At 38.1% G+C, this 14,317-nt stretch overlaps 2 protein-coding genes across 2 annotated transcripts; both read right to left on the bottom strand.

The window, feature by feature from the left end:
- Positions 1-1,137: 1,137 nt before the first annotated feature.
- Positions 1,138-5,419, bottom strand: LOC132662272 (olfactory receptor 8G2-like). Its single transcript, XM_060607761.3, has 2 exons — positions 5,371-5,419; positions 1,138-2,096 (listed from the first exon to the last, which is right to left on the bottom strand). The coding sequence occupies exons 1-2, from the start codon at positions 5,417-5,419 to the stop codon at positions 1,138-1,140; spliced, it is 1,008 nt and encodes a 335-aa protein (XP_060463744.3).
- Positions 5,420-11,781: 6,362 nt separating this feature from the next.
- Positions 11,782-12,720, bottom strand: LOC132662305 (olfactory receptor 8G2-like). Its single transcript, XM_060607785.2, has one exon. The coding sequence runs from the start codon at positions 12,715-12,717 to the stop codon at positions 11,782-11,784; it is 936 nt and encodes a 311-aa protein (XP_060463768.2). The 5' UTR covers positions 12,718-12,720.
- Positions 12,721-14,317: the final 1,597 nt, after the last annotated feature.

The following is a 14,317-nucleotide window of genomic DNA, read 5'->3' on the forward strand; positions in this document are numbered from 1 at the left end:
TGCAATCAGTGAGTGGATACATAATGCGTACAAGAGTGGTAAGATATTTATTTGTGTCCTATATTTGGAAACTATGTGTAAATACTGCAACTTTTTATATCAGGTTAATAACAGCACATTATCCTAAGGACATTGATCTGACAATAATGATGTGGATGGTGTGACCCAGGAAGAGACAAAAGACAACAGTTTAGACTATTATGTAAATGTATCGTTACAAGATCTTAAATGCCCAAAAACAGAAGAACAAAATATGAAAGGAAAGAAGAGTTGTCTCAGACAATTGTCATGAAACGGCAACTCTTTCTAAATTATTGGGGAAAAGAACATGAACCACAAGAAAATGATACAACTGAGCAGGACAAAACCGCTTGTTTTCAAGTATAATAACGTGAAACTCTGTAAAGAGATTCCTCAATGAGTCTCCGTGTTTGCTCTGTTTTGGCTTTTATCTGTACAGGTTTGAAAGATTTTTATTATTTTCTTTGTATCGTATGAAATAAAAGTGCAGTTCACGTTGAAATTATTTATAGGAAAGCATCAGTCACATAGGGAACTGGAGATGATATATGTGTAGAAGGAAATTCTCAAGGATGTCTCAGACCTATCCACCATCATCCGGGGCCACTTTGAATAAAATTGTGGGCCATGGAGTCAATTTTGTAGAAAGATCGTTATTATGTTTGGGACCAGGGCACCTACAAACCAAATAAGGTTCTATATCCTCATCTTTCAAAGGAAAATAGCACATTCTGTGACAGAATAAATATTAAATAAAGTTATTTACTTAAAATGCTTGACACAGTACTTCAAATTTCATAGGATATCATAACATATGTTATAATTATTATCTTCATCATCATCATCATCGTTATTATTGTTGTGTATGTTATTATTAAACATAAACCTGAGGCTCCTTTCATACTCAAGAGTCTTTGATTTCATTCTTAGTATTTCTCCACACATAAATACTGTAATAAGGTTTACAGGAGTGGCCTAGAGGGGAATTTAGGAATTGTGTTCTTTGGGGAAGTGTCATTGGATTTCCAAAAATTTGAACAATAAACCTAACACATTACATATCTCAGCAAATCTGAAAGACCTGCTTCTGATATGACATTATGATATTGATTCTATTCATGAACATTTTCTACTGCCCTGAATTTTCTTCAGGGCAAATTTGACATCCTTATTCCGCAGACTATAGATCAAGGGGTTCAGCATGGGCACAATGATGGTATAAAACACAGAGGACACTCTCCCTTGGTCCATGGAGCTCACGGATGATGGTTGCAGGTACATGAACGCAGCGGATCCAAAGAAAACAGCAACAGCGGAGATGTGGGAGCTGCAGGTCCTGAAGGCTTTGCACCTGCCCTCGGTGGAGCGGATGCGGAGGATGCTGGCAATGATGAAGATGTAGGAGGCAAGGATGGTGAAGGCAGGAGTCAGAATGTTAAATGCACTCAAGACTAGGACCAATAACTCATTGATGAAGATGCTGGAACAGGATATCTCCAGGAGTGGAAAGAGATCACAGAAATAATGGTTAATCACATTGCGCTGGCAGAAAAGGAGCTTCATCATAAAACCCGTATGGATTGTAGATCCAACGATGCCCAAAATATAAACTCCCACTGTGAGCCGGAAGCAGATGTGTGAAGACATGACGACATTGTAAAGCAAGGGGTTGCAGATGGCAGCATAGCGGTCATAAGCCATTACAGCTAACATGTGACACTCTGCAATACCAAAAAGGAGGAAGAAATAGAGCTGAGTCATGCATGCTGAGTAGGAAATTATGTTCTTCTCAGTCACAAAGTTCGCCAGCATTTTGGGGGTAATGACAGTGGAATGGCAGAGATCAATGAAGGACAAATTGCTGAGGAAATAGTACATGGGGGTGTGCAGGTGAGCACTGAGCCCTATCAGTGTGATCATGGCCAGGTTCCCCACCACCGTGACCACATAGACTCCTAGGAAGAGGATGAGAAGAGGCAGCTGAAGTTCTGGTTTCTCTGTTAGTCCAGCGAGGATGAACTCAGTCACTGTGGAATGATTTCCAGAGTCCCTTATCTTTGCAGCAGGTTCTGATTCTAAAAGAGAAAAAAATGAATATTCCTCTGTATGTGTATTTGTGTGTACACATATATGTTTGTGTGAGTATATGTGAAGAGAAGAATAATTCCATGAAGATCATTATTCCTGATCAGAAGAGATTCACAATTCAGGGATCTATTGAGTCTTTCCTGCTGATCAATCAGTGATTCTGGTTGAACTGGAGAAGTAATTACAGACTTCAAGAACCTTATAAATTAGAAGTTTCATAACCTTTTTGCGGCACCTGAGTGGTTCTGTCAGTTAAGCATCTGACTCTTGATTTCGACTCAGGTCATGATCTCACAGTTCGTGGGTTTGAGCCTTGCATCAGACTCTGCACTGAGAGTTTGGAGTCTGCTTGGGATTCTCTCTGTCTCTCCCTGTCTCTCTCTCTCTCTCTCTCTCTCTCTCTCTCTCTCTCTCTCCTCAGCTCTCTCTCTTTCTCTCAAAATGAAAAAATAAACTTAAAAAAAAAGATATCTCATAACTTTTTAAGAGAAAACACCAATTTCCAGACTTTTAAAGTCAGTCAGAAGGGACATTACAACTGTTATTTGTGTGGCCTCTTTCTTCCTCCCATGTTCTATATGTATATATTAATATCATGCTAGTCAAATGGCAAACAGTTTTGATTTATTCAGAATAAATAATAGTAGCATGTGCTTTCTATAATGAATAAACATAGGATTCAAAAGTCCGCAAAAAGTAATTATGTTAGTCTGAGCTTTTTTCCTTACTGTATCTCATCTCAAAATAGCTGAAGGATGGTCAATTACTGATATCTTTCCACTGGAGAATCTCTGCTTTATATGCACCAGCTCTCATCCCTCAGGCCGATCACCCCAAGAGCAGAAACATACTGTTTGGCAGACATCATGCTTGTATCTCAACAGCTGTTCCCAGAACAAAGAGCCATTCTCCCTTATTCTAATTTGGTTAATCCCAGGCTATCATATAATGCCTTAAATGTAGGTCATGTTGCCCACCAATATGACCAGGGGTGCATATGATTGGTCTAAGCAACTTGGATTTCCTGCTTTAAGTGGTGGAGGTCAGAAAACTATTTATATTCTCAAAATATGAGAAGGGATTTTGAAGACAAACTGTAGGTTTTACTCTCCTGGTCTTGTTTTATAATCCTGTAATTTGTGTGTGGTTTTTACAGAGTTCCAAGACAGTGAAGATATGGATCACTAGTGCACACACAAATACAATTAGAACTTGTAGGTTATGTTCAATGCCAATCTACAGTGTGATGTGTTGTTTTTGTTTTTTTTTTTTTAAAGACCAATGTACCTTGAGTTTTGACTTGGAAAGAAAATGAGTACATTCTAGAAAATGCAAATTCATATTCTTAATATTCAAGCAATTGTTAGATTAGTGTTTTTAGGTTAGGGTCAAATACTTTATGTGATATAGAAAAATTGGACAACTTCAGAAAACATGATCTAGAAATTTGTCATTTTAAGAGTGGGCAAATAACCAAAGATATTTTGCTGGCAAAGCAAAAATTCATGTGGCACGTGACAACATGACATGTTCAACAGTGTCATCTGTTCAATGTGTCACTGTTCAACAAATTGCTTTATTTAAGAAGTACTGGAAAGGTGCCTGGGTGGCTCAGTCAGTTAAGCATCCAACTCTTGACTTTGGCTCAGGTCCTCAGCTCATGGTCTGGGCTGGACATGGAGCCTGCTTGAAATCTCTCCCTCCCTCTACCCCTCCCCACCTTAAAAAAATAGAAGAAGAAGGAGAAGGAGAAGGAGAAGGAGAAGGAGAAGGAGAAGGAGAAGGAGTACTGTACTCATTGCCTATGTCTCCAAGAGAGTGAAATAAAGCTAACTGCTTGAAACTCTGGAGAGAAATCTTTGGTTTCACAACAAAGATGAACAGTCTCAGAAAGATCCTTGATCTTACAGTCAGAAATGTTTGAGCACAGCCTGAATAACCATTTTCCAAGCTGATATTGTTCAAGGACACAAGCACCTAATGGGTGATGGGATTAAATCATTCTTATCACCTCGTCCAGTTTCACTGGTTCATGATTCGCTAATTCTAGCGGGTCTTGATAATTAAGTTAGACCAGAATGCATTGAAATCTCAACTCAACCCCATACTTGCTGTGCAACCTTGGGATAATTACATCCAATCTCCAGACCTCTGAAAAACAAAAAATGCTATCATCTGTCTCCAATGAAAACTAAATTAAACGATGCCCACAAGGTGCTAAGCACAGTTCATGGTTCTTGGTAAGAACTTAATAATGTCAATGTTAATTTAATTTTAATCTTCTGAATTTGCTCTGTTTTATATTTTATTTGATCAGCATTTTCTTTCCTTATTGATGACCGAGTTCATTTTTTTCCTTAGCACATCTTCTTGTCCCTCCTTCCTACACTGACACATACAAAATACAGAGAGTTGATATTTTGCACTGAATACTAACTTCCTATCATCAATCTTTTTCATAGTCTTCACATAAAGTCCAAACTAATTTCCTTGTCATTCAAAGATTTATATCATCTGGTAACAAAAAGAAAATTTTTCTTTTTCATTTCCCGGCAAGTATTACATGATTTAACCATATCACAAAGAGCATTTTGTTGGCTCTCATCATATTCTTTTAGCTTTTTACTTTTTTCATTTATTCCCTGTGCCCTGTGAAATCTATTTAATAGTTAGGGCCCTTTAGTTAAGGGCTTTCATAGTGAAAGCTCCAATTAATAAGACCATTTTCTGCATGTTCACGAAGATGTTTCTTATGTTTACATTTAGCATGTATATAATTCTGCATTAATTATTATGAGTTATGTACTGGTTCTTTTCAACTAAGCTATAAATCCAACATAGTACTTGCCACATACAGCAAATATCAGTAAATACGTGTTTTTAATAAAAGTGTTAAAAGGATGTTAGACATAACCCAACATAGACTCAATATAAGTGAACAAAGTCTTCACACTGCCTGGTGTGAATAAAAAAAAGTGTTCGCCAGAATTCTATTCAGTAGGGGACAAGGAGATGATAAGTCTACCTTTTTGTTCACCTGATAATGTGAATATTAGAGTGATAACAGGTAGAAATAAAGAATGAGTGCACTGGGAGGGAGCTAGAGTAGAGAACTCTAAAACTTTTAAAGTCAAGGACTGGGACATACTCAGACATACCCCTCTTGCCCCCCCAGAACTGCAGCCATGTATAATTCTCTCTTCCATTCTTCTGAAGGGAAAAATGATCTGGTGATGCTGGTAGATAGTTCTGAGTACTAACCTGGCAGGACACCTTGGTGCTGAGGGGGCCTTGGACTAAAAGTCTTCATGGCAATAATTTGGGGTCACTGATCCTGATCTGTAATGAAGCTGATGGCCTTCTGCAAAGGTTGGTTGAGATGGTATGATGATTTTATACATTGGGCAGTGATGCCAAGAGTCTGATTAGGAACAAGGAATGATAATGGGCTCCCACTAGAATCTCATCCCATGGGTATCAACCTTTGGGAAAAGAAACACTCAGAATTTCCCTTTTCCCCTATTGGTTCTCAAGTGTTTGATAGTGTCACAAAGGTGAGAATCATTGTTCTTGTTAAATTATGGATTGAAAACGAGGAAGTATTAGATTTTGTTAGAGCTTGAGTGAATATCATGCCAACCTATTTAAAAGGTCAAGAATTCATGTAACTTTTAAAACATACTCTAAAGGAATTTTCTGAACTGATTTCCGACAAGGGATAAATAGAAAATCAGGGAAAACACTTTTGTATGTAAGATTTGAAAGTTTTTGTGTTCATTGACCTCTACTAACTGTATTTAGATATCATAATGTGCTCATAGAATGGCATTACTTGGAATATTTCAACTTGGGGGCTGAATATAAAAGCATCTACTAGATATTGCCATAACCCCATGAGAAATTCCTAACATGCCTAACAAGGGAGAAGATGACTTATTTTCCTCTACAATTAAAAGAGATTTGTTGAGTAACAGTGTAGATACATTGTCCCTGAGACAATCCATATGTCTCCCCAGAATTTCAACATTTGACCATTTTGAAACTTGCATAAAACAAGACACAATGGACTTTCCATTTTCCTGTTGTGAATTCCTAAGAGACTCTTCAATTAGGAAGATCTGCTTCCTTCTGGACCCAGCTATTCTCTGGTTATTCTTGCCACCAAATGGGCCCTGGATATAACATTTAAACTCAAAGAAGCAAGATCTTAAGGCAAAATGGAAAAGTACGGATGGGATCCTTTGGTTGTATCTGGGGTTCTCTCAGGATTCATGGAAAATACCAGCTCAGCTACCAGATCTATCCTGGAAAGTATGATTCTCAAGAGGTCACAATACTGGAGTCTAGAAGCTCAAGGTAGATATTTTAGTGGATTATCCTTCATGCTCTATACCCCTTTCCCCTAGAATCTGTGTCCATTTAAAATCTACGTGTAGGATCAGAAAACACCTTTCTTTCTACAGTCCAGCCTGTCTCACCTCACAGAAATTTTACATCAAGGCCAACATTTCGGTTGCTCAAGGTAGACATGACACAGACACCGTTCATCATCTCATACAGGCAAGAAGCATGATATGCTTGTAAGACAGAGTTCTGTGAGCTATTGCTTTACGATCAGATATAGAGCATATTTGAGTGTTGACTAATTCAAGATTTCTCCACCTGTTTGGTCATCAGACTCACCTAGGGAGACTACCGTATTTATAAAGCTTATGACTGTAGAAATATAAACATGATCAAATGAGAATCAGAACTTCCCGAAACATCTTCCCTACACTCATTACTCCAGGGACAATTTAATCTCGGTAGAGGAGCTCTGATAAACAGTTTCTCTTTCCATTTCTTCTCCCCAAGATTACCTCCACAGCTCTAAATAATTCATACATCCCGCTATTTTTAGATTGCCAATTTTGAATGTTATCTCAACTATTATATTACATATGCAGTTGCTTTACTTGTTATTGCCACTGCCTCCTTTCCATCCGCCTATTTGATACTGATAAAAATTCTTTTCGTAATGGTTTCTAGACCTTTAGAAATATTCTCAAAACTCTTAATTTGTCAACGGTCCAAATGCTCTCATCTGGAGAGATTTGTATTACAGACTTCTTATTCTAACGCCAGAATTAGTGAATCATAATCTTTGAGGTCACAGATCAGTGTCTCCAATTGTAGGTCTTCAGTCTGCATTTCTCCAGCTTCAGGGTAGCAAACTCCTCCGCTTCTCAGCCCCCTGAGCCGTTCTGACCAGTGCGCTCTGAAGGTTGGTCCTGGACTCAGGCATGCCAGGCACCAAACAACAAGGAGACAAATACTCTTGAGGATTTCCGTGTCTCAAGGAACAAGACTTTGAGAAAAGAAGCAATTGCTGTTAGCATTTCCCAGGTGTCTAACTTTTCCCTTCTAGATGTCCATTCTAGGGATTCTTTGTCAATTTTGGATTTATCAATTAGTGATAAAGATTTTTCACGGGATCACCTGAATTTTTTTTTTTTTTAATGCAGGTTCTGGTCCAGCAGGTCTGAATGGGGTTTGAGATTCTGCATTTCTTACAAGCTCCTAGCCAGTGGGTTTGGTTCACAGTCCATACAGTGAATAGCAGGTTTAAGAGGATCAGGGCACATCCTGACAGGGTATCTTTCTTTTAACAGGGCCAGAATTTTTTTTAAGTTGATTTATCTATTTTGAGAGAGAGAGAAAGCACGAGTCGAGAAGGGGCAGAGAGGGAGGAGAGAGCGAGAATCCCAAGCAGGCTCCTTACCAGCAGCACGAAGCCCAGTTGGGGCTCAAACTCACGAGCTGTGAGATCATGACCTGAGTGAAGTTAGACACTTAACCAACTGAGCCACCCACGTGCCCCAATAGGGCCAGAATTTTTAAATAATTAATTGAACCATTTTCTTTTATAAAATATGTTTATTTTATGCATAAGTAGGTAATATACTTACTTGATTCAAAGTCAGATCTATACATAATTGGATAGGGTTACGGGTAAGAATTCAGAATTCTCGTGTAATGTTTGCTTTTCTTGAGGTCCTCACTGAAAATAATTCCACTTGCTAAATTGTATATTTAAAGAAAATATTTTATTATAGCCACCAGTGTTCCATATTAATTCCTCTTCCTTACATATTTTTGCTTTTTTCCCCCTAAGCTGGGATAATTGGAAGCACATTGAGTGCAGTATGATTTAAGGTAAATTGGACACTCATATCAGGGGAGCTCTTATAAAATAGCATTAAATGCATTAAGTTCAATCTTCAAAGGAGTTTAATTTTATATTAGTTTTGGGTTATATTAGTGTTTCTCACTTATGGAGGCACATTTAAAATAATCAAGGGTGTTTTTAAAAATCTCTATATCTCGGGGCGCCTGGGTGGCGCAGTAGGTTAAGCGTCCGACTTCAGCTCAGGTCACGATCTCGCGGTCTGTGAGTTCGAGCCCTGCGTCGGGCTCTGGGCTGATGGCTCAGAGCCTGGAGCCTGCTTCCGATTCTGTGTCTCCCTCTCTCTCTGCCCCTCCCCCGTTCATGCTCTGTCTCTCTCTGTCTCAAAAATAAATAAACGTTAAAAAAAAAAAATTAAAAAAAAAATCTCTATATCTCAATTGTACCCCATATCAATTAAATCAAAATCTTAGTATCTGTGGTCTGATGATAATATTTTTTAAAACCCCTTAACTTTAATGTGCGCAGGTATAACGAGGGAATCTTGTCGTTCAAAAGCAGATTCTTGATTTAATAAGGCCAGTGTAGGGCTTGAGATAACTGCGTTTTAACATACTCTCAGCTTTTGCCCATGCCGCTGGTCTGTGGAGCAACCTCAGGAACGAGGCATCAGAGGATCTCTTGTTTTGAATCCCTTTCACTATCTATGATCCTTTCAGTTTCAAGCAATGTTTTACATTCCCACACATCCCAAAGCTTCTTTTAGCTTTGGAATAGCGGTGGCCACAGGATTCTGGGACATTTTTAGAAGAAACTATATGTCTGGAATGCCACTCTACAGGTGAGCAGACTAGAGCTGCCTGTTTCCTCAGTGTGCTGAGTTAACGAAGTGGGAAGAGAGTTGGAGGTGAAGACAGGAGTGGGAAGGGTTTAAAGAACCATTTCCATAAATGATTATACAATAATGAAAGGTACTGAAATTCGCAAAGCCACGGTTTCCATTCTGTCAGGATATATGTAGTGATTCCGGAAATTTAAAAATATGTGTGTGTGCATGTGTCCATTTTTACATATGCATAGATAGAGAAACTGACAGAGAGAAATATAGAGGGAGAGTTGAATTTTACAGACTTATGTAACCCAATTGCTTTGCTGTGAAATGTTACCTAGAGCCCCATCTTGAGAGTTCCACCATCATTGTCCTTCATTTATTTATTCATTCATTCATTCATTCACTCATTCATTCATTCTTTTATTTTATTTTATTATTTTATTTTATTTTTTCAAGTTAGTTAACATAGAGTGTCGTATTGGTTTCAGGAGTAGAACGCAGTGGTTCACCACTTACAGACAACACCCAGTGCTCATCCCAAGAAATGCCCTCCTTAATGCCCATCACCCATTTAGCCCATTCCCCCTTACCTACCCTCCTGCAACCCCCAGTTTCTTCTCTGTTTTGAAGAAGTCTCTTATGATTTGCCTCCTTCTCCGTTTTTTTCTTATCTTTCCCTCCCGTCCCCTATATTCATCTGTTGTGTTTCTTAAATTCCACATATGAGTGAAATCATATTTGTCTTTCATCATCCTATTTAGTAATCCAAACTAGAAGTTTGCATCCATCCTTAACACTTTCCTGGACCTTCAACTCACCTCGGTTCAGCCATGTCTGAACAATCCACTTTTCAAAAATCCCTTGACACTCTCCTTCCTTTCTGGCTCCACTGTCACTGCATGAAGTGTCCTGCTTAAAACAATCAAATGGCTGCTGACCGGTCTTGATTCAGCCTTGTTGTCTTTCCATTATCTTCCAACCAGCATAAGTGTGATACTACTAACATGTAAAACTACTTTTTTCACTCCCCTGCCTAAAAAAAATTCAGCACCTCCCTTCACTAAAATGAGTGATGTCTGACAGTGATCCAGAGGTGATTCATGAACTGTCCTCTGTCTACTTTTCTCTTTTGTAGCTTTTCCATATTACTCAAAATATGACATGATTTTCTGGGTCTGCAGATGCTTTCTTCCTCTTTCTTGATGTTGCCATTACCCTTCACTGAGTCTGCATCTCATATAAGAACTTAAGCCCCAGTAATTCAAGGGTCTACCCACCAGGTCTCTTTTTGTTTGTCCTGTGTGAGTGTTTTTGTGTCTGTTGGACAGAGCATTGGACTAGGAATCACACCTAAGAGTTGCAATTGTAACCATTTTTCTTATCCATTTTTGGACCGATGAAAATTAAGTCAAATAAAAATATGAGGGCTTTCTCATATGAACATTTGATATCAACGAATGAATGGTTAATGGAATACAAGAGTGGTAAGATATTTTTTTTTCTGTCTTTGGAAACTATATGTAAACACTGCAACTTTCATATCAGGTGAATAAAACAGCATACTCTCCTAGGAACATTGATCTGACAATGATGAGGTGGCAGGTTTGAACTGAGAAGAGAGAGAGAACAGTTGAATATTCAGAATTATCAAACAAGTCCTCAGTTACAAGATTTTAAATGTCCAGAAGCAGAAAAGCAAAATATGAAGGGAAATATGTTTTAAAGATAAAATTGACATGACATAGCAATTGTTTGTAAATTATGGGGGAAAGAGCATAACCACATGAAAATGATACAACTTAGCAAGATTTTTAGCTTTTGTAGCAGTTACTTCATAAATAGCTGCATGGTCACTGGTATAAAGACAACACAGTGTTGGTTGAGCTACTATACAAATTATTGCTATCAAGAATAATAACTTTAGTTTCTGTAATGGGACTCCATAAGGAGTCTCCAATATTTTGCTTTGATCGGCACAGGTTTGAAAGATTCTGATTATATCAAATGAAATAAAAGTGAAAATAGGATTGAAGATATCTATAGGAAAGCAGCACTGTCATATAAGGAACTAGGGAAGCTGTTTGTGTACAGGAAATTTCTAGGATGTCTTAGACCTGTCTACAGTTACTTGAGGCCAAAGTACCGTTTAAGTAAAATCATGGGTCCTGGAGCCAAACTGCCTAGGATTAATAACTTATTATGTTTGGGACATAGGGCATTTACTCAAACTAAATAAGGTTCTATTTCTTTTAAAGGGGAATAATACTAGGGCTTTTCCTCAGGGAAAACTAAATATTTGGTAAGTAAATGCTGTAAACAAAGTTGTCCATTTAAAGTGTTCGGCATATTGCTTGATATTTCATAAAATCTTAATAATATACATATTGCTATTATCTTCAAAATATTCATTGTCATCTTATTGTTGTATTATAATTAAAATAAAACTAAGGCTACTTTCATACTCAAGAGTCTTTGACTTTATTCTTTGTATTTCTCCACACATAATCACTTTAATAAGGTTCAAAGGAGTGGCCTGGAGGGGAATTTAGGAATTGTGTTCTTTGGGGAAGTGTCATTGGATTTCCAAAACTGTGTACAATAAACCTAACACATTACATATCTCAGCAAATCTGAAAGACCTGCTTCTGATATGACATTATGATATTGATTCTATTCATGAACATTTTCTACTGCCCTGAATTTTCTTCAGGGCAAATTTGACATCCTTATTCTGCAGACTATAGATCAGGGGGTTCAGCATGGGCACAATGGTGGTATAAAACACAGAGGACACTCTCCCTTGGTCCATGGAGCTCACGGATGATGGCTGCAGGTACATGAACGCAGCAGATCCAAAGAAAACGGCAACAGCGGAGATGTGGGAGCTGCAGGTCCTGAAGGCTTTGCACCTGCCCTCGGTGGAGCGGATGCGGAGGATGCTGGCAATGATGAAGATGTAGGAGGCAAGGATGGTGAAGGCAGGAGTCAGAATGTTAAATGCACTCAAGACTAGGACCAATAATTCATTGACGAAGATGCTGGAACAGGATATCTCCAGTAGTGGAAAGAGATCACAGAAATAATGGTTAATCACATTGCACTGGCAGAAAAGGAGCCTCATCATAAAACCCGTATGGATTGTAGATCCAACGATGCCCAAAATATAAACTCCCACTGTGAGCCGGAAACAGATGTGTGAAGACATGACGACATTGTAAAGCAAGGGGTTGCAGATGGCAGCATAGCGGTCATAAGCCATTGCAGCTAACATGTGACACTCTGAGATAGCAAAAAGGAGGAAGAAATAGAGCTGAGTCATGCATGCTGAGTAGGAAATTATGTTCTTCTCAGTCACAAAGTTCACCAGCATTTTGGGGGTAATGACAGTGGAATGGCAGAGATCAATGAAGGACAAATTGCTGAGGAAATAGTACATGGGGGTGTGCAGGTGAGCACTGAGCCCTATCAGTGTGATCATGGCCAGGTTCCCCACCACCGTGACCACATAGACTCCTAGGAAGAAGAAGAAAAGGGGCAGCTGGAATCCGGTCTTCTCTGTTAGCCCAGCGAGGATGAACTCAGTTACTGTGGAAATATTTCCAGGGTCCATTATCCCCTCATCTGGTTCTAAGCTTAAAAAACAGAAAATGAGTGTACTTGTGGTGTGTGTGTGTGTGTGTGTGTGTGTGTGTGTGTGTGTATGAGACAGAATAATTTTATGGAGATCATTATTTTATTCCTCATCAAGGGACATTCATAATGTTGGTATCTCTTGAATCTCTTCCATCACTCTAGGGCAACCTATGATTCCAGCTGACCAGAGGAAAATTCAAGATACTTATAATTAAGATATTTCTAATTTTTAATAGAAAACACCAAGTTTTAGATTTTTTTTGAGCTAGTTAGTAGGAAAGTTACTACCATTATTTCTTTTTTTTAAGTCTTTATTCAAATTCCAGTTAATTAACATGCAGTCTAATACTAGTTTCAGGTTACAATATGGTAATTCAACTACTGTTATTTCTAATGACTCTTTCCTATATCCTTTGGGGTATCCTATATGTATACATTAATGTCACACTTATCAAATGGCATAATGATTAAATTTTCATTTAATTCAAAATAAGAAAGAGTAACTTGTTTTATACAGTTAATAAACATAGGATTCACAAGTCTGTAAAAAGTTGTTATTTTGACCTGAATCATTTTCCTTACTAGAACTCGAACTCAGAATAAAAACCTGAAGAAGTGGGCAACTACCAATACCATCCCACCTGGAATTCTGCTAGTCTGCTTGTCGAGGGTTCCTTCACCCAGGAAGAAAGCTGCTGCCTCATAAGGTAAGAACATAGTATACTTACACCTCAACAACTTCTCCCATAGTGAAAACTGTCTTCCTTTGTTTATAAATTCAACTAATCCCAGGGGAGTGACACAATGGCCAAAATTTAGGTAATATATTGCATCACTATGGCCAGAGAAGCAGAGGATTATAAATAATTTAAGTTAATTGGACTTCATGTTGGTGGTGGAGGCCAGAAAACTACACTTATTCCCAAAATATGAGCAAGGTTTTGGAAGAAAAACACCCTGGTGTCTTCTTATCATGTATTTCTCACGTACTCTCTACAGAATGGAAAGACGATAGAGGTATGGATTATTAGAACACGTGCAAAATACAACTACAAATTTTAGATTAAATTCAATACGAGACAACGATGTGATTTTTTTTTAAAAAAAGGCTAATATATATTTCATTTAGATTGCAAAGAAATTAAAGAGATTCTAGAAAATGGAAATTTATTTTCTTAATACTCAAGCAACAGTTGGAATATTGTTTTCAATTTGGGTTACAATGCTTTCTGTGATTTAGAAAAACTGGAAAATTTCAGAAAAACTATCAGAAATCTTGTCTTTTAAGGAATGGCTGAAGTAACTGAGGATATTTATTAGCAAAAAAAGATTTATGTGACACATAACAGTTACTGCCAAATGTTCAACATAATGCTACATTTAAAAGATGTTGGATTCATTTTTTTAAGTTTATTTATTTATTTTGATAGAGAGAGAGAGAATGCTAAAATTGGGAAAGGACAGAGAGAGAGGGAAAGAGAGAATCCCAAGCAGGCTCAGTGCTGTCAGCACGGACCCCCAATGCAGGGCTCAAACACATGAACTGTGAGATCATTACCTGAGCCAAGATCATGACC

The sequence above is a fragment of the Panthera onca genome, chromosome D1, assembly GCF_046562875.1.
Source record: "Panthera onca isolate mPanOnc1 chromosome D1, mPanOnc1 haplotype 2, whole genome shotgun sequence".
In the NCBI taxonomy this organism is placed as follows: domain Eukaryota; kingdom Metazoa; phylum Chordata; class Mammalia; order Carnivora; family Felidae; genus Panthera; species Panthera onca.